The 25,335-nt window shown below is 30.9% G+C and overlaps 1 protein-coding gene across 1 annotated transcript; it reads left to right on the top strand.

Annotated features, from left to right (window-relative positions):
• Nucleotides 1–1,644: 1,644 nt before the first annotated feature.
• On the top strand, nucleotides 1,645–24,234 carry LOC127733245 (cytoplasmic polyadenylation element-binding protein 2-like). The gene is made up of 8 exons (XM_052242568.1): nucleotides 1,645–2,665; nucleotides 6,728–6,827; nucleotides 9,675–9,839; nucleotides 11,073–11,162; nucleotides 13,537–13,655; nucleotides 14,721–14,835; nucleotides 15,661–15,842; nucleotides 16,469–24,234. Exons 1-8 carry the CDS (start codon nucleotides 1,784–1,786, stop codon nucleotides 16,694–16,696), a joined length of 1,881 nt encoding a protein of 626 aa, XP_052098528.1. The 5' UTR covers nucleotides 1,645–1,783; the 3' UTR covers nucleotides 16,697–24,234.
• The last annotated feature ends 1,101 nt before the right edge of the window (nucleotides 24,235–25,335 follow it).

Genomic DNA, 25,335 nt, shown 5'->3' with positions numbered 1-25,335 from the left:
TCTCTCGCCAAATTTACTTCATTTCTAATTCATCTGAAAAGGACAAAATAGTTTTCCGACCCGCGGCCATGTCCCGTTTTAAATAACCAAAATACCAATACAATACCAAAAACGTTCTTCCAATGCATTCGTAAAACATTTGGCTTCATATGTTACTTTAACAGTTACATCGACTTCTTTTCAGTTCAGAAACTTGCGATGAGTCTATATAAGAATAAATCTTCTTTGAAAAGACAAATGTGTAGTTTAAGCAGCACGGATTTTGAAGGGGGCATCAAAGCAACATATAAGGAGTGGGACTTGTCAATTTTTTTTGCATTAACCAAAAATGTAGCTCCATAAGGGGGACCATTCCCTCCCATGAATTCGCCTCTGGTAGTGTTTTGTAGACTTTATTGTCCTTTCGACTTTTTTCGATTTTTGCCATCGATTTGTCTGTTTCTCTTCGACTTAAAAGTTTGAATGTCCCCATGAATATTTTCACGGAATTTCAGTATTATCGTTTAGAACAACTGGGAAAAGAGAGCATATTATACAGGGGCATACGTTTTTGTCTTGCAACTGGTTAAACATGGGTTATGTCATTGTTTCATATGAATCAACGTAAAAGTCGGCGAGAAGAGAGCACAGTTAGTTCCTACTGAGATTACGATAAACCATGTGTTATAGTAATCTCAGGTTCGTATAGAAATTGCGGGTGTCTATTGAAAACCACGTTCTAAACGTAACAAATACGTTCCAGTGGCGGAACCAGGGGGAAACGGGGGGTTCCGGAGGTTGGAACTCCCCCTTTTTTCTTGACGATCAATGCATTTGAATGGGGACATATAGTTGGAACCCCCTTTTTATCCGGGGTTGGGAACCCCCTTTTAAAAATGGCTGGATCAGCCACTGCGTTCTCGATAACAAAATCAAGCATCATGTCAATTTCACAGTTCCGACGTCATATTTTAATCAGAGTTTTTGTTTTCTAACAAATTATAAAACAAAATATTTGTAACTAGCTTCATTGCCGGGTCGTTTTAAGAAAAATAATTGACTATAGATTAGTTTTTTAGTCAATAGCGAATATTTGTGTGTACATAGTCTAGCAAATGTATGAATAAAAAAATCCCTATATACTCTATGCTATGAAATACACGTTTTACGTTTCAACTTTTTTTTATTCTGTATTTTCGTAAAAAAAATGGTTTGGCATTTAGTTGCCTCATGTTAAAACACAGCGTTAAGGGAAAATGATTTGTTTTAATTTTATAATGTTGTAATAATACAGGTGACTATATACATGGGAGATTGCATTCACAAAAGTTAATTATCAACTGTAACAAAGTCAATTACCTGGTTTTCGAAAGATCAAAACAATTGATTTACCCCATGAAGAACCCACTTATATCTGCTTTGCATATTATACCGTTAGCTCCTCCTTAAATTTGGCCCAGTGTAATGGATTCGTATTGCCGTTTCACATACCCTTAACATAATTTGCTTGTAAAAACAAAAAAATGGGTGAGTAACAGAATTTAAGATTTGCAGCATAACACATATTTAATAAAAAGAATATTAGTTTCATTCAAGATCTTATTTAAATAAGAAGAAAAGTACAGATATTGCGGTCAATCTCATTTGCATATTGGGAATCTAGAGACTGTCAAACAAAACGGAAATGAAGATCACTGAACATAAACGCAGTATTGTGTAGTGCAGCTCCAGAGATAGCAGACGTGGCGGATATAGGGACGGAGACGATACTCCCCCTTCTTCATTAATGTGATATATATTTTCAATGGGGGATTACGGACTTTCTCTGGCTTCGAATTTAAGTGGAATACAAGCTAAACTCCAAAACAAGTTGCAGTTTTCATCGGAATCTTCACCATCAACACGTACGATGCAAGATGAGATAAATGACAGATCAGTGAATAAACAGCTGCAGCAATCAGATAAGTCTAATAATAATTCAAGTAATCAAAATGGAGATTTAAATAGATTATCTAAAAGTGAAAATTCGAATATACACTTCCCATTAATCGACGAGAAACGATTAAGTAATCCACTCCAAGGGCTGGACCAGCCATCTACGTCAACAGCTGTCATTACTTCACATTCCACAACTGACACGGGATTATGGTCAAACTCCACTGCCGATGACTCTTATTTACAAGGATATCAATCACTGAATGGCACTGTTGCTTTTCAACAGTTTCCTCCAGCCCCAAACAGTATCTACAGTAGTGGAATTTCATCCCATATGGGAGTAAATCATATGCCACAGAATCCCCAGAGGAGAGCCATTACTGCTCAACATAACTTTCAGAATCAGAGACCCCAACCAAGCATGTTATTAAATAGTAATGCCAAACCATTCTCAAGTAATTGGAGTACACAACAACAACAGTGGTCAACACAGAACCAGCCTCCAACAATGGCATCCTGGAATAGTATGACCCAACCAGGTCAAAGAAGGTCAATGCCAAATATGAACCCATTTTTGAAAAAGAGCAGCATTTCACAGCAATTTTCAAATCAAACATTTCTTGCCCCATCAAAGTTCCGTCGCAGCACTTCATTCCCAGGTCAGATGCACCAAGCTACGATGATGAAACCCAACTTTGATCACATGTCTGCTATTGATGATCTTCAGAGAGACAGCGTACTTAATTACCAGGTATGTTGTTTTGTATTGCCAGGTAATATTTTCTATGGTGTAATCTGCTCCATATGCTGTATATCAAAATAATCTTCACATTCCACAGATGTTTCTATATTGCCAGTAAATTATACAGATCTCTGCAGGCTTATCAAAAATATGTACAGTCTGACAGTGCTTGAATACATGTATATATGCATACATATATAATTGAGATACATGGATGTACAAATCAAAATTTATCACTATAAATATCAGTAGTAATTTAACCATATTGTATTAATTATACAATCCAAATAAAAAATGTTATATTGTCTGTGATGGCTGAATTAGTTATGTGTGTAATTTATTATTATTTCAACTTGTAACAAAAAGTAATACATGTATAATACAATACAATATACATGTTTGAATGGTACATGTATTTTATTTTCAAATATATTCAACCAAACATAACACCACTCTCAAGTTCTCTGCTTCTACGTGTATGTCTGACCTCAGTTTTGCAGTGGTAAACCATTGAACAGCCAGTAGCAAAATAATATATTTGTTCTTTGAAGGTCAGATAATTTCTTCTGTGATTTAAAAAAATACATTAAACTATTTGATTTCCTTCATCGGCAATCACTACACTTTTCCTTTGTGGTGTCAGACATTTTCTCTTGTGACGACAAAATTTTACAGGAACCTCTGTGATGTCCAGTAATGGCGGATAAATAGCGATAAGGGGTATTGTTTGATATCTGTAAAACTCTTCCTAGAATATTTTTTTAGACTTAAGTCAGTGGTCATGTTGGTAACATGCATTATGGTATCAGAACTTCTTAAATAGAAAATTTGAACTGTAAACAAATTATTTCACCAGGCACCTGTTCATTGAGATGCTTGCAGGAGGGATATAAATAATTACATGAAGTAAATATGGTTACAGGATTTGTCTGTTCTTTAGTGTTACCCATATATACATGTAACTAATTTAGTCAACAGACACCCCTTAGTCCAGTTTTGCTCTAATCTTCATGTGAATTTGTTCACTATTTGACAGGGAAGTGGTCGAAATAGGCCTCAAGGCTATTGAAAACATAATATTGGTTCCCTTACTTAACACACTAAAATTTTAAAGGGTCTGCAAGTAGAAAAACTTGCTTATTTTAATTTTATTTTGCCAAAAAATCAGACAAAGCACTTACATGTAAAGTTTCGCTCTACAGACAATTTTTTCTTAAACCACTGACAGGAAATTCTTAAAAAAAAACCTGTTTGACATTATATCTTGATCTTTATTACATTTGTATTATGATATTTTAAACTTCAAGAAGGATGAAAATGAATTGTTTTAAAGAAATTATCAGACAATTAAAGCATCATTGATTATTGTCTTGAAAGAGTGACTTAATATTTTTTTCATCTGTTTATTGTATCTTATAACTGGTCTGCATATACATATATATATACATGTAAATGTACATGTATACAATGTATATAATGGTATACTTGTATAATATAAACTCGTAGTATTCTTATTATTATATGGTGATACTTCTACCATTGAGTGATATTTGCTCTATTGTTTATGAAAGTAATGTTTTTACCCCAATATTGTCATTGTGGCTAAATGAACATAAAACAATAATAGTGTGTAACATGATCTGGGCATGGTGTCATAGGGACACATATTCTTGCTGACATCTCCTTTGAAAGCACTTGCAATTGGCACATGGAATTTTGTGGATGCAATGGATCTTGAGGGTTTCCCTGTCAAATTTAGTCAGACATACTAACCAGTCATTCAAGAATTAAAAACTTGCAATAATTTTAGAATTTACAGTTAGTATTTCTCCAAAGGCGAGTAAGAAAGATATTTGGAAAGTGCTGATATTAGGGAACTTGCTGATAAGGCAACTGATATTTTCCAGGCTATTTGAATTGATTCTGAGGTTGCTCACCCATGATTTGTCATTATGAAGCTCATGGATGTGAAGTCTGTTTATGTTATTTCAATGTGAAGACTCGAGAGTTACATGTACTAAACAATGATGATTTACGTTCATAGGGGATTTCAATGGGTTACAAAATGAAATGAATCATCTTATAATAGTTTTACCTTATTATGGCCCAGGAAAGTTTATTTTCAGCGAAATACAGGACAAACATTTTATGTGTTGACTATTTGAATGCCATCTTTAAATACATGTACTTTTCTGATTGTCCAAAAGTTTTATCTGCAATTTTGAAACAGCAATACAAAATTGAAATGTTCCCAAAGATCAATGAAAGTAAAATTAAATTACTCTCCAAGCTGGCAAGTCGAACTTTTTATGCCCCCGCCGTCGCGGAGGGGGCATTAAGTTTTACCCTTGTCCGTCTGTAAGTCCCAAAATAGGTTTTCGTTCTCTAACTATAGTTTGCCTCAACCAAATGATATGGAACTTATACACAATGCTTATTACCACAAAACACAGATCAAGTTTGAATTTTGGTGGCGTCACTTTTGCCGTTCTAGAGTTATGCCCCTTTACAAATGGAAAAATTGCTGAATTTTTTGTTTCCGTTCTCTGACCTAAGTTTGCCTCAACCAAATGTCATGAAACTTATACACAATGCTTATTACCACAAAACACAAAACTCAGATCAAGTACAAATTTGGGTAATGTCATTTTTACCCTTCTTGAGTTGTGACCCTTTATAATGTTATATGCAAGCAGGGGCATCATCTGTGTCCCTTAGACACATTCCACATTTATTTTCCCAAAAAAATAAATAAATAAATAAAAATTGGTAATTTTTGGTTATAAAAAAAAGGTTCTCCTTTAGCATGTCCCAAAATCATCTATGTCTAATTTGCCCTCATTTAAAAGGGTTTTTGTGACCGTGAATGATAATAACCAAATGAAATTGATTGAAGAAAAAAAATTATTTTAAAGAAAAATCCTGACCTACCGGGCCTGAATTATGATGGTCTCACATAAAACTTTGATTTTAGTGCAGATCTGAAACTAAAGCTTGCCCTGTATATGTTCAAAGCAAATGTTGAACAACTTAAACATAAGAAACTAAACATTTTGAAGCATCTACCATTATTTCATTACAAATTAATATGTAAAGTCTAGGTGTTTCTGAAAATTACCTGTACATGGCTTGTTCTTGGAAATTAGTCTGAAGAGTTATAATGTGCATGGTCATGAAAATAAGGAGATAATCCTACTCTGTGGTATGATTGCCAAAGAGACACCTTCATCAGAGACCACTGGACATTAAAGAACATAGATTTAAATAATGGAGTATTATATTGACCATTATAGAGATGAAAATATGAGCAGCATTTAGTTGCAAAGTCTAAAGTTCATATATGGCCACATTTGATATAAAATAACTTAACAAGAAAATGTGGTATGACTGTCAATAAGACAACTATACATGCTATAATCCACTAAAGTTCAAATGCTTGGAACTTATTAAACATGTTAGCAGGGAATAAGACTAACATTTTCCAACTAGGGGCCCAACCTGCCACAATGTGAAAATTAACATAAATTAAGCACTATGGGCATTTTAATAAAAAATCTAAGGGCCCAACCCAAATTTAAGTAGCATTCACCAGGCTACTGGGCCCTGCTAATCTTTTTCCCTAATTAGGGGTTGAAGGTTCCCTTCTGCTTAAAAAAATAGTATTACTAGGTTTTAAATTTAGTTTTTTTTTAAATTTTTATATTTTAATTTCTTATCAACAAAGCAGTCGCATGGTCAATTTTGACACAAATTTAAAATAGTATTACTAGGTTTTAAATTTAAGTTTTTTTTTATATTTTTATATTTTAATTTCTTATCAACAAAGCAGTCGCATGGTCAATTTTGACACAAATTTCTTATTTACTAATTAGCTTCAGATAATTTTAGTGTGACCAAAGTTTTTCAAGTGTGATTTTATGGAAACACTGTCACTGGCTTCTGCCATTGTCAATTTCTCAGTAAGATTTTAAAGTTTGGTAGTTTATTGTTACATACATAAACACATCTAGAAAGTTTACATAATTCTGTTCATTGTACATTGTTTGTATAGATTTGTTTGTACTATTACAGGATCGCACCAGTTCTCTAGACAGTATGAAATTTTCTGCATTTGAAAGTCAACTGTTAGACATTATGAAATCTACTGGTGACAACAATGATATGCTTAAAGGTAAGGAATTGAGCCAGTATTCTTTGTGTCCTAAATAGAAGTAATTTTCCCCTAAAATTCTGAAGTGTGGCGAATTATTATTGACTTTTTACCAAAAACCAAACACAGTTAATACCACTATTTGATAACTAAGCAGGATTATATCATATATGTACATGTATGTGGAGTTAAAAACAAAAAAAAAGACCTCAATTTTGGAAAAGCAAATACATGTACATGGACAATTTCTGGTTATTTTTCCACAATTGTATGACTTAAACTTTAGATTTTATAAGATTTTTCATATAATGTGCACTAACTCAAGTTTGCTAAGATAATTTACTGGAAGCTTAGTGCTTTACAAAGTTAAAAAATAAAATAGGAATCTGGTTAGGTTTATTATTGGTAGAGACCCTTTTTGACTGCCAAAAAGGAAATCAGACCCACTAGCTATGTATTTGCCATAGAAATTGTTATGAGAAACAGGGCCTAGTAGTCCATGCCACTTAACTTTAGAATTTTGTTAATTTCCTGTATGACGAAATATCGTAAGGCTGGAGAAAATACAGGCTGTGTATCTATGTGCTACTTCACACAAGCCCACTTGGCAAATGCTAGTTTAATCTCTGCTTTTTACCTGCATTGCCAACCAGGGAAAGCAGTTCTAGAAACCACTAGACTCCGTTGGTCTGTCCAAAAGACGTTGGGTAGAAATGTTTTTGGATTCACTCAAAGGGAATGATTTTATATTTTGTCTGCAGCTTGATAATGATGAGTTGTGGTGTAAGCAGCCTCTTCCCGTTTATTGATAGTGTGAAAATCTTGCAACATACAAGGAAAATTTTCATCAAACTTTTATTGCCTTCTATGGAAGGGAATGATTTTATATTTTGTCTGCAGTTTGATAATGTTGATTTGTAGTGTTAGCAATTTTAACATCTGCAATGTAGCCACTTCCTGTTTGCCAATAGTTTTAAATTTTAACAAAACTCATTGTACAAGGAAAATTTTCATCAAAGTTTTCTTGATTTTAGTGATTTCAATGATTTTAGGGAATGATCAGTTGTGCCTCAGTATACATGACAGTGATGTTAGTTTTTGTTACCTCAATCAATTGCATGCAGCAGTACATGGTATTGGTCTTGTTATAAGATGACTAGAAAATGGCCAACACCATCTTCAATCTTAAAGTTGTGAGCTGTCAGAGTTATCCCATTGTTTAAGACCTTAAAATTTCTTCTAGTACATGAACATGTAAATATATTAAAATTAATTTTGCATTTATTGAACACGTTTACCATGGCCATCATTTCAGTTATTTATTTCACTTGCCATTTACCTACAAGTATATATTATATTCATACACAATTTTACATTGATTCCTTTTGTATCATATATTACACTGTATACTATTACAGTAAACAAATGGGCAGATTATTCTCGATTATTGAGATTGTACAATTAATTATAAAGGATTGCTCAATACGCTTTTAAATGCTACAAATGGCTGAATATGAGGAAATAAAGTGTTTCTATACTGGTACTGAACAAAGCGAAATTAAAATCAATGGAAATTATCTAATCAACAGTTTTAAGTTTGATTTTATTTGTGATTTTCAGCCAATAATTACTTTAATTCATCAGGAATTTATAGATTTTTCACACAATTACTTGTATAAAGAAAAATACCAGGGATTCGATCATTATGATGCTTTATATTCTTTTCTGTCTTTGACAAAATGTATATTTTACAGCAATAATTGACTGCATTCATCATCTCTAGATAAATACATGCCGAAGGTTATTCTGTCAAGGTTTCAAATAATAAGCTCCAATCTATTCATTTATGGATTAATTTTGCAATTTTTTACGTAATAGTGGTAAAAGAATGAGTATAATATTGACTTGAAAGGGTTTTGATAAAATATTTCTTTGCTTCAAATATTGACTACTGGTACATATCACATTTGACTCCAGACTTGAAACTTGATGAATATGATTTTTTATTTCATTTAGAAATAAAAGCTGAATAAAACAGAACTATTGATTAGACAGTGTTGATACAATATCTTGTTGATTTTCTTTTCTTCTTAATTTTAGCTTTTTGTACTAATTATACCAATTTATGAATATGTGTGGCATTATATTATTTCAGCTGGGAGATGCATTGTACATTTCATTAAAAACAGATACATGTACAGTAATATCATAGCAGAAATATTTATGACTTTTAGGAAAGGCTTAGTGATAAAGAACATGGTGAATTGTAGGGAGAAGAAAACAACATTTGTCAGTTTGATGAGAAACAGTTTCAATGATATCTTTATATTTCTTACAAATTTTATCTGTTAAACATTGATTGAAATGATGTAACTATGCTACAGATGCATATTGTATGAATTTTTCGTATGACCTTCAGTTTTAAAACGAAAAAAGGGGTAAACGTTTATGAAGAATCAAAGGCATATTTCAGACCCTTTTCAGATCGGTATCATATTTTTTTCTTTGGGGGTTAGGGGCACTTCATTCTTTTTGTGGTAGGGGTGAGTGTATCGGCAGCTAAGACATCCAGTATCCCACCCTTTTTGATATATTTCAATATCAAAAATACATACCCTATCATATATTTAGACAAAATAATATCTATAGCTATATTACATGTATGATTACGATATTTTATGGAGAGATAAACAGATTTGACGAATATCTGATGTTTACTGAAATACTTGGTATTTATAATTACAGGTAATTGGCCTATTGACTCTATTGAAAATTCTAATATTTCATGTAATTTTCAGAAATTTTAACAAATTGTTATCTGTTTTAAATTATTTGTTAGGTGTAATCAATATATTTGATTAATTACAGGTAAACAGATTTATGGCTTCCCTGACAGAAATTTAATGTTGGATGATGATTCTCTGGACCAGACAGTGGCAAGCCTTACTGCCAGGGGTTCTCCACAGGGGGAGAGAATTGAACGCTTCTCACGCAAAGTGTTTGTTGGAGGCCTTCCCCCAGATATTGATGAAGGTATTATAGTTTTATTGTGCTCTCATAATTGATTGTGGTAGCAGCTGTTTGCTTTCAGCTTTGTAACAATTTTGATATCCATAAACAAGTTAACAGAAGTTTGGATTAAGCAAAAAAAATATTTTTTTCATTATTTTGCATACACTTAAGCTAAGGCAAAAACAAAATTTTTGTTTACTGAACCCCATCCAACCCTAAATTTTGAAAGCAAACTCTTTAATTTTTTTACTGAAATTTGGGCAAATTATATTTTCACTGGTATTTTTCCTGACAGCATTGTTCTTTTGTTCAACCACTAACTTAAGGCAGAAAATTGTCAACAAGTATTGTGTAAAACCGAGTCAGAACATATCTGACTAACAGAAACAACTTCTACAAATGTCCACTAACTGGATATATAAATAAATGCAATATCTGACCCTGGAACCATATAAAGCTATATCCAGGTTTGCTGATCAAATAAAAAAAAAGTTTTGATGACTGACCAACCCCTTTTTTTTTAACTAGATTTATACATGCATTTTTTTTGCTGAAGATATGTTTTTTACAGTTGGTATCTTATATTATGGAAAGTTTCATGATGTCTATTCTAATTTACATGTACATGCCCTTTGTTTTCCACTGGCAATGCAAGTTCCATGCCCTTCATCCCTGTCGCAGCTTGTAGAACCTATCTCCTGTATTTATTGTTAATAGTTTTCTTGTCTTGAATAGACACGAAATAATTGCCACTGGACATAAGGCAAACAACAGACAATCAGAATAACAAGCTATAGCTGTAGAGCCACAATAACTTATTTGTGTATTAGTAGTGCATTATATAAATGACTGGTACTACATGTGAAAAATATTCAACAAAACCAAACTCCCAAGGTAATTTCAAAAAGGATGAAGTCCATAAAACCTGACAAAATCAAACACTCCACTATATCAACCAATGGAATGAATGGAAAACTACTGTCATATTCTTTACTTGTACAGACAGAGGTGGGTTAAACCTGGTTTTATAGCTAGCTAAACCTCCCACTTGTATGACAGTTTTTTATAGTAATATTGACAAAATTGTGTGTCTGCAATCAAAATAGACAATCCTTAAATATATCTATTGTACTGTAGGGAAAAAAACACTAGTGTTATATTAAGATTAAAGAGAATACCATAAGCTGTAATAAAAAAATCTGACACAATTTATAATTTGATGAATATAGCAAATTGTTTTATTTTGTTTTCTAGAGGAGATTACAGCAGCATTTAGAAGATTTGGTCCTCTTGTAGTTGACTGGCCCCACAAGGCTGAAAGTAAATCATATTTTCCACCAAAAGGTAAACTTTATCTTATACCAAAATAAACCCTATAAAAAATATTTTAGAGATAGTTTTTTTGTTAGATTAAATCAAAATTAATAATAGCACATTTCCTGTTAAAGGAATTCCAGGATAAGCATGACAACTCCAGGGCTTATGATAGTTGGTACTTGAATTGGACATTGTCCAAAGATTCTGAATTTTAGAAATACCTCCTGAGTGTCAGCAATACAAAATTTGCTGATGATGAAGAAATATCAAAGATGTAAGACTACACTGTGTCAATAACTTATTGATTGTGGGTGGAAGTATTGGATAAGAAATGAATTGCATGTTGTAAATATGTGAAATTATATGATACTTGTCATTTCATTTCTCCGGAGAATATTTTATATATTGCATGTTATATATAATGGAGTTTATCGTAGTGTATTGGGAATAAACCATATAGTTAATGATGATGAGATTTAACAGACATGTTTGATATAAGCAAAGGGAATAGAAGTATTGAACACAAATAAAAAATGTATGCTATACAAATCGAGCATTAATAATAAATCAATTTGTACACGTTATTATATGTACTCTTTATGAACTCTAAATGTACCTTTTAACTGGGTTTCAGAAGGAAAAATCTGATTATTAAATTGGTGAAGTACAGAGCTGTCAGCTGTTTTCATACAATTACGATTGAATCGTTCAACCAAATGTTTTCAAATTTTAATATATTGTTACTGGTGACAGAACAGAGGTCATGTTTGATCTGGAGTTGGGGACCTTGATAGATTGGAAAAAAGCACTTTGTGTCATTTCAGTGTTATATCAGCCATTGCTATTTTAATATGTTGTTACTGATGACAAAATGAAAGTCAAGTTTGACATTGACTCAAAGCGAGTTTTGGTCCTTGATAGATTGGAAAATAGGCGCATAATGTTGCAGGACAAACATGCTTGGTAGGGGCCATACATGACCATAGCTGTCCTCTTATGTTCAACAATTGTTTCAATAAAAAAAACAGAAAGCCTGATTCATTGTCAATTTGATGGCTCATTTATTCTTTTTACATGAAGAAATGATGAGGATATAAAATGGTTCACATGCATCATGCACATGCAACACAAGATTTTAAGCAATGCATGGCACACATGCACTTATGATTTACATCTGACAACATCTTAAAACTACATGGCACACATACAGAATGTACATGCAACAGAACTTAAACAATAATGGCACACACACAGTATGTACATGCAACAGAACTTAAACAATAATAGCACACACACAGTATGTACATGCAGCAGAACTTAAACAATAATGGCACACACACAGTATGTACATGCAGCAGAACTTAAACAATAATGGCACACACACAGTATGTACATGCAACAGAACTTAAACAATAATGGCACACACACAGTATGTACATGCAACAGAACTTAAACAATAATGGCACACACACAATGAACATGCTACAGCATTTTATACAATGTATCACAGTCAATACATGGCACACACAATATATATACTGGAACATCTTATACAATAAAGAGCACTCATACTCATGATCTACATGTTACAAATATCATATGCAAAACATAAACACACACTTGTGAAATACATGTAACAACATCTTATATGATCTATGGCACTCACTTGTGACATACATATTTAACATCTGATACAATGCACACACATTCTTATATAGACCTTGGCACACACACACCAATGCACTTACAACATACATGCTACAACATCTTGTACAATCTATGGCACTCACTTGTGACATACATGTTCAACATCTGATACAATGTGCACACCCATGCACATACACTTATACAATCCATGGCACTCACAACGTACATGTTAAAACATCATTTACAATAAATAGACAAAAATTTACACATGTTTTATGATATTTGGTTTTTAAATAAGTTGCATTTAAGGTCAACATTATATATTGGAAATAATCTAGATTTCTGCAAAAAATCAATCAATCCTGCTTTAAATAATTTCCTGGATTTATTTATTCTGAAATTTTTTTATTTGATGACAACTCAAGTTTCCTTGTATTGATTCTTGTGAAATATATACACTGTCAGGTTTAATAGAGACAAGCCTTCTTTGTACTTTCATGATTTTCCCCCCTGCCCGTCATGTTGAATTGTTATTGTTAGTTGCTATTTCTGTGCTGAGTTTGCATAATTAAAGAGGAAATGCAAAGGCTTGTTGATTTAGATTGACTACTAGATTTTCTGGAAAATTTCAGACACATATCATGCCTTTTTCAGACTTAAATATTGCTCATCTAGGATATTGAACATTCAATCTTTACTCAGAATTTGTATCTTTTTTTCTCAAATTAACTTTATACTTAAACTCTGTTAACAGGTTACTGTTTCCTGCTTTTTCAAGACGAGATGTCTGTACAAGCTTTGGTGGAATCTTGTATCCTTGATGATGACAAACTGTATTGGTGTGTTTCTAGTCCAACAATGAAAGACAAACCAGTATGTATACATATATGAGATAACAATTGGTTTTTTCAGGTTGTTTTTATACGACCGCAAAAATTGCGGTCGTATATTTGTATGACGTTGGCGTCGTCGTCATCCGAAGACACATTGGTTTTCGCACTCTAACTTTAGTTTAAGTGAATGGATCTCTATGAAATTCTACCATAAGGTTCAATACCACAAAAGGAAGGTTGGGATTGATTTTGGGGGTTATGGTACCAAAAATTGAATTCTTGGGGTTCTTTGATATGCTGAATTTAACCATGTATTTAGATTTTGGATATATGACCATAATAGGTGAATGTCCAATTTAAAATTTTTAAGTTCTTAAACCACATTCATTCTGTGTCAGAAACCTATGCTGTGTCAAATATTTAATCACAATCCAAATTCAGAGCTGTATCAAGCTTGAATGTTGTGTCCATACTTGCCCAACTGTTCAGGGTTCGACCTCTGCGGTCGTATCAAGCTGCGCCCTGCGGAGCATTTTATTTTTATATCAATTATCAACAGGAGACAGTAGCAAGATCATGTATCGCTGAAAAGTTGCTTGAATATGTGTTCAAACCTCTGAACTAAGATGGGATTATTCAAAACAATCTAGATGTATAAAGTTGAGTGAAGAATCGACAGAATTTTTAGTTATACCAAGTGAAGATCTGCTTTGTAACAGGGAAACAATACTGATCCAGATAACTTGTGTCTTAAAGCAAGAAATATGAAACTTGTATCCAGGTAAATCATGATTCATTGTTTTTAATGAAAGATGTAAATCCCAGTCGACCTGGACTAGTCTGCAGAAGGGACAAAAAAATTATCTGACAGTCTGAATAAGAATATTTATGATATACTGACATAGTCTCAATAATTTTTTCTTGCGTTGATACAGTTAAGAATATTCAACATAAGATATTATCCTGTTGAGTTGAACACTACTATAATTGCATTTAGTTGTAGAATTACGGGTATTCTTAAAAAAATTATGGACTCGCATTTATGAATTTGCAAGAGGTATGTAGACTTCTGAATGATTATGATTTTTTTTTAATTTCAATTCAGGTACAGATTAGACCATGGACTTTGAGTGATTCTGATTTTGTTATGGATGGATCACAACCACTTGACCCAAGAAAAACTATCTTTGTTGGTGGAGTACCAAGACCACTTAGAGCTGGTAATTCACTTATAGCATGTTTAGCATCTTATCTAACATACCTCGATTCAGTTAAATTTAATAGATTATTCTTTTTTAATCATGCTTAAAAAATTGTGCTCCAAACTAAAGGTTGCCCAGTTGCCATTTTCTGATCGGGAATATTGTAAACTTAGAATTCTGAGCGTTCATATTTATAAATAAACACCATCTTTGTAGAAAATAACATGATTTATTCACACCGCATGTATCATACAAACGTTACAAACTTCCTCCTTTTTGAATCAGAGCCCTCATACTTAGAATAATGATTTCACTTAACTTATATTTACAAACATTATATAATTATATTTACAAAATGTAAAAAAGTTATAATTAAAACTGACTTGGAGGAGGATGGTTATGATGTCATGATTGGAAAAGAAGTCTGAATTTTATTAAATAAAAATAAATAAAACTTATAAAAGATTGTTGTATTTTGTTCAGCCTGTTTTTGACCTTATCATCATACTCCAAAAAAATATTTAATGTTAAACTGATGCAAGTGGTTATTAGTAGGAAAGGGAGAAACCTATAGATTTTAAGATCAGTTGAGCAAAAGTCATGGTCACAGTTGCCAAGGATAGCTGTACATACATTTTAGTATGAAATTCTTTGAAATCTTTATTTCTAGATGAAATCTTTTAAGAATGGCATTTTAATTTTTCAGCATATATTTTGTAGAACAAAATCCATATCTCAGATTGTAGGAAGCGTTTATGAAGTTGCATAACTAGTATAAAAAGAGCCAATTTTAATCTTTTCTATAATGAATGTCTTGTATTGATGAGATGAATTTCTTTTCAGTTGAATTAGCAATGATAATGGATAGATTATATGGAGGTGTTTGCTATGCTGGAATTGATACTGACCCAGAACTGAAATATCCCAAGGGAGCAGGCAGAGTTGCTTTTTCCAATCAGCAAAGTTATATTGCTGCCATTAGTGCTAGATTTGTCCAGTTACAGCATGGAGAAATTGACAAACGGGTACAATTCTAAATTCTTTTGTTATTTGATACAGCAACTTAAATTCTTTGAACTAATTGTCTCACTCATGATATGAAAATGTCTTGGATGCTATAGAAACATTGGTACAGTTATTTATTGACACCAAGGTGAAAAGGACAAACAATTTTAATAAGCTTTGATATAGAATTACAAACAATTACAATTCAATAAGTGAATGACAAAAAATATGTATTTAGAATACTTCTCTTTAATGTCATTTTAAGCAAATAAACCCCCCCCCCCAAAAAAAAAACAGTGATAAGTTACCACATTGGTAAGGGCTGTTTTAGATTTAAATGCATGGAGAGGAGGGGGATGGGAGGCACTTACATTAATAAATTGTATGTGTTTGCATTTTCTTTAGAATTTTGTAAGAGTTATAAGTAAAATGAAAATTTTGATAATATGGGTGGTTTTGGTCTAAAAAAAAGAAGTGCCTCCCATCACCCCATGCATTTAAATCTAGAACACCCAAATTTCTGTCTTTAACTTGTTTTATTAAATGAAATATTGAATAAATACACTACATTAGGACTGACCACAAGTGTTAGCACATGTAGAATCTCCAAGAAGACGCATGTTATAGAAACAGTTTTTCTTTTTAGGTTGAAGTAAAGCCATATGTTTTAGATGACCAGATGTGTGATGAATGTCACGGGGCCAGATGTGGAGGAAAGTTTGCTCCATTTTTCTGTGCTAATGTGACTTGCCTACAGTACTACTGTGAGCATTGCTGGGCTCAGATCCATTCCAGACCCGGGAGGGAGTTTCACAAACCACTTGTCAAAGAAGGAGCAGACAGACCACGAGCTGTACCCTTCCGTTGGTGCTGAAGGAAGAAAGTGCTGTTATAGTGCTAGCTGTTGCATCTTGACTTAACAACACATGGACTAGCCGTGATATTATTGTAATTTAAAGTAGATCATGGCTTAATATATTCACAGCTTTTTAGAAACTTTTCTGAAACAATTTTTTTCTAGTTTTTCACAGAAGACTTTCTAGAAAGCTATTTGTATGTCCATTTATTTTTGCAACAGTGACAAAGGGTTTGTCTCAGTCTTGCCAAGTGGTTTTCACTTTCTCAAAAAGACTTACATTTTTAGAATAAGAATTGAAATTAAGTGTTCAGTCTAGTCACATATAATAAATTAATATATTTTAATAATTATTTGTTTTGAATAATTTCTTTAAATATTTTGAAGTTGAGGGAATTGTTTTTTAATTATTCAGCATTTTAACTTTGTATTTTGATGTTTATAAGCATTTTATACTTTTTTGCGTCTGAAGTTATTGCATGCTGATGTTAATGATGTAATTAGAGAAATTTTATAACCTTTGCTGTTTTGTATGAATTTTTACTGTGATTTTAAGAAAGGGCCAGTGTATAGATATGCTGTTGTGTATACTGTATATTTCTGTTTGTCCAATCATTTGAGTGTAAATCTTTTATCATCCTTTCAATAATAAAAACTATTGGCCAAATTAATAAAATATGGTGCAAAATAAAATCTTCTAGTTAGAGTTTAAAAATTCAAAATTTTCATTGCTATATATTTCGTCAACACAAATTTTTGTTACTTCATTGCTCATTAAAAAGGAAGATAGAATTTCTCTAAAGACTTTTTACTTGTTATAACTTATTCCTGTAAATATGTTATATTTATTATTGAATTCCTCAAGAGTTTTATAGTGTTTTTTTATTTTAACCTGTACTCAGTTATTTTGAGTATTTAGCAATAATATGGTTTATTGTTTCAAAATTAATTGTGCTGTATTTGTGGAAAATTGTGAGAAAAAAGTGTTCAGGTATTTGGTTTATTTAAGTCTTCACTTGTTAATATTAGATAAAATCAGGATAGAGACAATATTTTTTTCAGAAGGTGTAAAATCATGTAAATTAAGTTTTTTAAGGTACAGATATTGTACTAATTCTGTGCCTGGAACTATATGGTTGTGTATTTATTGATTATCGTTGTTCATCTCAACGAGATTGGTTTTCTCGCTTCAGCTGGTACGGCAAAAGTGAGAAAAGCAATCGAGTTGAGATGACCAATAATAATCTGTTTATCGCTATTTTGCCTATGACGACGTTGATGTTTACATTGACAATGGCATGTGCACCCTTAGTTTCTAGTGATAATTTTTCATATCACTCTACTGTGCTGAGAAAGGAAATTATCAGTCAGTAAGATCAAAGGGAATATTTTGTAAAATAGCGATAAACCTTGTTATAAATATCCTTAAGACGATATCAAATGTTTCACTTCAGTGAGTTTTTTTGTGCGAATATAAGGAAACTTCCCAACTTTTTAGACTCGGCTGATTCTGTGGAATCAGAAATGATTTTTCTACTTTGATGATATGAATAGAAATCTTGTTAGTAATTTCATGGAACAAAAAATGCTACTGAAGTAAAATTGATGATATTTCCTCTATCTGGTAATTTATTTTCCTCGTATTTTATTATTTATGGTTTCCAGTGCTATATGTTGGTGTTTATTTACCTGACCTCACGATTGAACATGTAAATCTAGTCTATAATCATATGTACTAAAACTTTATATTCCTCTATTATTGGAAAGGAAATACTTTTACATTTATTAAGTATACTTCATTTTTAGAATTGTGCAGTCGAGAAAAACGTATTATTTAATTATTACTTTAAAAAAACTCAAAATTACCTTTTCCAGTTTAAAAATCCTGTTAGAATTTTTTTTTCAAAAGCCCTTTAAACATACATTTTACCAACATTTTTGATTGGATTTTCACTTAAAACTTTCATTTTTAAAAGGATGAATACTCAATAGAATTTTGTAGGATAATTACATGGCAATTCAGATTCAATATTTCACCCGTTGGCAGGATAAAAATTAATATTTTATTTTCTAATTTTTTTTCATTTATGAAATGTACTTTTTCAATGTGGCGGCTTAATATTTTTAAATGCAGGAAGTGCATATAAAAAAAAACTAAAAAAAATTGACACTACTTTTGATGCTGAAATGATTAAAACATATCATATTTTACCCTGCCTTGTCAGCATTGGTTTTAGCTGTTTGTGACTTTTTATATTGGAATGATGTAATGACATATTCATTTTAAGTAATACTTTTTTATGGGAGAAAAATGGATGTTTGGTCACATTTTCTTGTAATTTTATCATTTAGAGCTCTTTTTTTTACCATCAATAAAATTCCAAATACTATGAAAAGTTGACATGAAACTAATTGTACAGTGAAGACCACACAGTTTCCCTGTTATCCTGATAAAATCTATTCAGATTTGTATAGTACTTATTTAAAAAGAACTGATATCTTGAAATATCTCATTTGCTCATACTGAACTTACAGATAAAACTTGGTATTTTTGAGCTGTCAAGAGATTAAATCAGTTTTGTGTACAAATTCATTTTAATTTAAAAAGGAAACTTTTTTTGTAATAAATCAGTACTACAACAATGTGACTAAATATTGGTAGGTTGGGTTGCAAGAAAATACAGGTACAGTGTGTTCGCTATAAATGAGCTTATTCATTGCCTTTTTGTACAAAAATGAAATTTGACTTTTATATTTTATTCATTGAATTTTTATAAGACATAACATACTGGCCAAAGTGTTTTAGAAGTATATTTTGAATACCTTGAACAGCAATCAAACTTAATGTTGTCTTTTTAATATTCATTTGGTGTAATTACTTTTAATATTTATGTCAAAATTGTGGATTTATATGCAAAGCTTAATACAGAGAAAAATCATATTGCTGAATCTTTTGAATTTTACATCTTTCATTTCAAACATTATATGAGCTTAGTAGAAAAATATACAAAATATAACATCTTACATATCCTTTTTCAGATGCTTTTGTTTAATGGTATTATTAATACATGCATGTATTTTTAGCCTTAGTTTTAAAAAGGATGTAAAAAATTATAATTAATTCAATCTTTGATAATATATATCTATATACGTATTCATTTAATTTTTCAAATATAATAGCTGTTAATGATGCCACATTGTTAAATATGAAACTTGAAAGAAAAAAAAATTTTTTATTAATAAAACAACAAAAGATTAACACAGATTTTATGCAGGGATTGTTTTTGTTAGTGTTCTAGTAGCTCCATATTCCATTTCTGTGATCACAGAAATTTCAATAAAAGGTTAGAGTATATATTTTGTTTACGGTGCTATTGTTTTTATATAAAGATGCCTAATTTATATTTTTTATTCCTTTGTTACTGATGTATTTATTTGTATTAACCAGACACCTCTCAAAAACAATGATTACTGTGATCATTCTGGTTACTGTATACTGGTGAACTGTTAGCTGTGATGGTTGTCATGGTGAAGGAAGTGTTGCCATGGTGACCATATGACAGTGTTGTCATGGTGATTATAGTTGTTTCATGGTTTACATATGGTGTGTAATATTTATTCACTGTATGTTAAAAATGATGGCTTAGTGTAAGTTATAGACGTGCAAGAAATGGACAGGACCTTTCACAGAGGTTGACACCAAATCTTTTATATAGCATGAAGAAAAACTTTTTCTAAACTTTTGTACTGTACTCGAGATAATTCCATTTCATAATCGTTTTGTTATTTTTATATTATTTGTATCTAAGATGCACAATATTTATGACTAATTAAATTGCTATTGGTGAATTTAAACTTGCTCATGAAAGAAATTTCAGACAATGTTTATGCAATTGTTAGGGGGAAAAAAATCAGTTTCATCTTTGACTTCTTTTTATTTCCTCCTTTTTTCTATGAGTAATCATGATAATAAAAAAGATTTTGGGAAGTCAGCTTTAAAACTTTGTTTATTAAACAAGTTTAAATATAATGAAGAAAGCTGTCCCTTATTTTTCATACACTAGTCAACACAGAATGTGGACTATAGAAGCTTCAAATTAAAATCTATGCACAAAGTATATGAACATCAAACCTTATTTTATACAAGTTTATTCTGTAATAATATTGTAGCATTTCAAAATAAAATTATTTGTTAGTGTAAATTTCAAGAGAATTTTCATTTAGGAGAAATTTGTGCGAAGATTGCCTTTGTTTTTTCTTGTATTCTCAAGTTGTTATAAAAAAAAAGGCTAACTATACCAATGACAAAAAAATTGACTGTGCTTCCTTGTAAATACTTTCAAGGATTTTGTATGACTGAACAAACAAAAAAAAAGCTATTTTTTCATATTGATTCTGATGTTATTCCTGTTTTTTTTATTGTTTATTGATGTAAATATCTGGTTGTTGTTTCTATTTATTGAAAGTTGTTAAGTAGATATTTCTCTGTAAACTCTGTGTTATTTAAAGCTTAAAATGTTAGTCAATGTTTTGTCTATGCATGAAGTAAACTCATTATACTACTACTACTGTCTTTAGATTGTCTTCGTTCCATAACTGTCAAAAGAAAAGGCAGGAAAAACACTTTTAATTAAGTTCTTTGGTGCCAGGCAAACTGATGAATATATTGAGAAGTAGTATAATGAGCTTTACACATTTTAAAGAAAATACATGGTTCAAATTATCAGATTTTTTTTATTTGGTGATTTATTAGGAAGGGAAATAGTTATGTACACTAAACTACTAAATTGGCCAGATACAAAAGAATTTGAAATAAATAATAGTTGAGCATACAATTGCCTGAACAAGCCAAATGTGGGCAAGTTTTGAAGAGTTAAAATGGCCACCTCCAACAATTGTCTGAATATATTAAAAGCCAATAGAAATGAAACATTGAAAGGAGAAAAAATATTTACCTGTTGCCATACTAGTTTCATAGCTATATTCAGTCCTTACTTCAGAGAGATTAAAATGGGTTTCCAAAGAATTATACATTTCTGAATTTTAAATAAAAGAATAGAAAATACTATTAAAATTTATATAGTAGATATTTATATATCAGATTAATTTATTTAATTGAAAATTTCTCAGATGGAGATATGTATGTCTATATGTTTAGTAGTGTAGAATATATTATAATTTTGTTATGTTTTGTTAGTTACAGAGTTAATAGTAAATCTTGCCTTGGTTTTTTTACTGTTATTTTTATACCTTTTCATTTGATAAATGTGATATTCCTTTTTAATTATTTGATATTTGTTACTACTTCAATTATAAGCAGATACTGTAACATTTCAGAAGCAGATTTTCAGTTTTAGTCATTTATTTTTAATATCTTTATTTTTGTATTTTATTTATATACTATAGAAGTTAACTTTTTTTGTATACAGTGTTTATTTTGTCTGCAGCTGCATGTTTAACTACACATAGCTAAAATTACCATCAAAATTGTCACATATTCAACAATTGTCTTTGACAATACATGGGTACATATAACTAGAGTTTACCTGATAGAATAGCCTAGCTTACCAATTTTTGATAGCAATAATGAGTATGATTTTAAGATATTACTTGCTCTCTATTGACCTTCTTATAATTGGAATGCTCAAGCATACAACCTGAAACTTAATAGTATGAATTGAGATCGACTTAGGTTATATTCTGGAAAACATAATATTCAGAGTAATTTCAAAGACAAGTTAATAGAAATGGCAAAGTTTTGACAAAGGTTGTATTGAAATGAAATGTAATAATGTGACAAATTTGGTGGTGATTTTAACTAAATTTAAGAATTCTTACATTTGAAAGAAATTCAAGTATTGTGAGGCATAATTTGTTTGAATATTTGGCATTTTTGGTTTTTGTCTTACAAAAAGGACAGTCTCTCTAGAGTAGTGAGAAATGAATTTCTTATAGTTGAATATAAGCAGAAACTTACTTTTAAGTGTAAGAATAACGAACAGATCACATTTAGATAAAAGTACACTTGTGTTGATCTTTCTCTAGTCACTGGTTATTCATTATTTTTTTGTTGTTTTAAAAACTTGTGTTAAAAGTAAACATTTTATGGAAGCTCTCATCTTACAAAAAGTATGACCTTTGGAAATAATTAATTTAAAAATTTAACTTTATTAGCAGTTTGAAATTTGTTTGATTATATAAAAAATTGATTTTCAACCCTTTATTTTAGATTTTCCATTTATTGTCAAATAGTTGTGGTATGTTTTTATCTAATTTGATATTGGTACATATAGTCATTTACCAAATTTAGCTTGCCAGTAGATAAAATACACAGATATGTTTCATTTTAAATCACATACAAACTTCCTAAGAAGTGGGTTTATTTTCAGTATAGATTTGGGCTGAAGAAAAGTTGATGCAAATTATTCTTATTCTGCTAATATGAATGTATGTTTGCAAAAGAAATTTAATTCAAAAAATTAATATTGGAAAAGAAGAGGATTGAAATTAATTCCAGATGTATCATTTTACAATACTTATAAGAGGTACATGTACAATCAGTTGTATTTGTCAGAATGATATTGAAATATGATTTACAAGCTTTATAAAAAATATATACTCAGGATATGAAGTAGAACAAAAGTTCTAAAGCTTGTTGGCTTTTTGAGGGAAATTAAATTTATTTAATTTAATGAAGTAGTAAGGTAAATTTCAATAGCATGTATAGGATTTGGTGTGATTTTTTTTTAAATAGTCCAGCCCAAAGTTGAAGAACATTTTGATCTCAATATATGTGTTTGTATATGAAAAGCAAAAGGAAAAATATCTGTGTAATTTTATATAAATTATCTCCACGGCTGTACATTGTTTTAAACAGAATCGGCTCAGTTGTCAAATGTAATCTCTCCTAAGTGCAATATTCAAATAAAAAAGCATATTTTTGATTGAAACATGTATTTTTACAAAATCATGTCACATTTGTTATTTATCACGTGTATAGAAAAAAAAATCAAATAGCTATTTTCACATGTTATTTTACTACAAGTAGATTTGTACGAGTTAATATTGTGATGGTAGTTACCCAGTATTATGGTATATATATATATATATCAGATAAATTTTTCACATTATTTTTGGAATTTTTTTGCTCTTGTGCTTGTTAGCCATTTCACATCATATTAGTACCTACCTTTCAGATGTTTTTCAAGAACACCTTTTATTTCTTTCAAATAATTTTTTTGTATTTATGGTTTGTACGTGTAATACTCCCAGCTTGTTACCTCCTTTATTAGAGTCCTAACTAAAATCTTCAGAAAGATTTAGGTATCTCTTTTCAAAAGGTAAAAGTAACATGCCAAGCACAGTTTCATTTTAACTTCGATTGTGTATAGAATTGATATAGAAACTGTCCTATGCAGTATACTGCTTATTGACAGCTACCAAGGGAAGTGACATATAAACAGGTAATACAGAATTTTATTAAAAGTTGAAATTTTGCTTAAGTTTATGCAGATAACAAAAATTGCTTACATTTATATGAACATATAAAAAAAATATGAAGATTGTTACAACAAAAATTCTTCAACTTCTGCAATATTCTAATACAATGTATCCATATAAAACCCCAGATGAAAAGAAAACTGAAACCTTAAAAAAAAATCATACAAGTTTGTTTTGATACATAATGTTGCAAATTAAAAATAAAAAAATAGAAGAACAAATTTGGATTTCAATTTTTCAAAAGAATAATTTTCCTTTATATTTTTATTAATGTCATTTGATGAAAAAATACACAGAAATAAATGGTGTTCATGAAGCATGTAGACGAGACCAAATTGTCATCCATGTTGTGTTTTGTATATGGGAAGTTTTTAAAGTTAATTTGTTCATTGCTGCGTTGATACAGTTTTTATGTTTTTTAATAAAGCAAAGTCCTTATTTATAAAAATGGTGTTGTGTTGTTAGTATTAGCTGTCTCAGTTTGTATATTTAAAATGAAGCCTTGTAATTTGCCGTTAATTTTTAACTTTTTTAGATCTTTCTAACACATAACATTTTGTGTAATATTTCTTCTGAATAAAAACTTTTTAGAAGTAAAACCTTGTACTAATTTTCAACTAACATGCTTATCATTCTGCTTGTCTTTTTATCTTTCTTCCTTTTATGACCAGTCTTTTCCACTTAACTCTTGTGTTTCTGTATATTTGTTTCTGCTTGATCTTTGAGCCTCAGTGACCCAGTGGTCTAAGCTGTTCATCTTACAAGAGATTACAAGCCTGTCAACTCTGAGGATTTGAGTTAGAACACTGCTTGTGGCAGGTGCATTTGACTATGATGTTAATTGACAAGGATTGTCAGTTTTCATGCCAAAGGTCAAGGTTGTCCTCGAACACTCTTACTCTTTCACCAAAAAAATTCTGGCCACAATGATATAACTCAAGAGTGCTCAAAGTGACTTTCAACACTCAAAAATCAATCAATCTGCTTAATCATGGAACATTTTAATGAATATGACATAGAGATTTGCTTCATAATACATAGAGAATATCATATGGCTTTTTCAATATCGTACCCATATCAACTTGAGAGACCAATATAATCCCAAGAGCTAGGGATTAAATTGGTTGAGGGTTGATACAGGGTGTGATATTGAAAAA

This window comes from Mytilus californianus, unplaced genomic scaffold, assembly GCF_021869535.1.
Source record: "Mytilus californianus isolate M0D057914Y unplaced genomic scaffold, xbMytCali1.0.p SCAF_3, whole genome shotgun sequence".
NCBI lineage: Eukaryota > Metazoa > Mollusca > Bivalvia > Mytilida > Mytilidae > Mytilus > Mytilus californianus.
This window is presented reverse-complemented; position numbering and strand designations above follow the sequence as displayed.

Excerpts from the sequence above, each read along its gene's own strand:
- LOC127733245 (XM_052242568.1), top strand. The coding sequence starts at position 1,784 with ATGGGGGATTACGGACTTTCTCTGGCTTCGAATTTAAGTGGAATACAA. Across the intron at positions 2,666-6,727 it reads ACAGCGTACTTAATTACCAG|GATCGCACCAGTTCTCTAGA; the intron begins GTATGTTGTTTT and ends GTACTATTACAG. Across the intron at positions 13,656-14,720 it reads CAACAATGAAAGACAAACCA|GTACAGATTAGACCATGGAC; the intron begins GTATGTATACAT and ends ATTTCAATTCAG.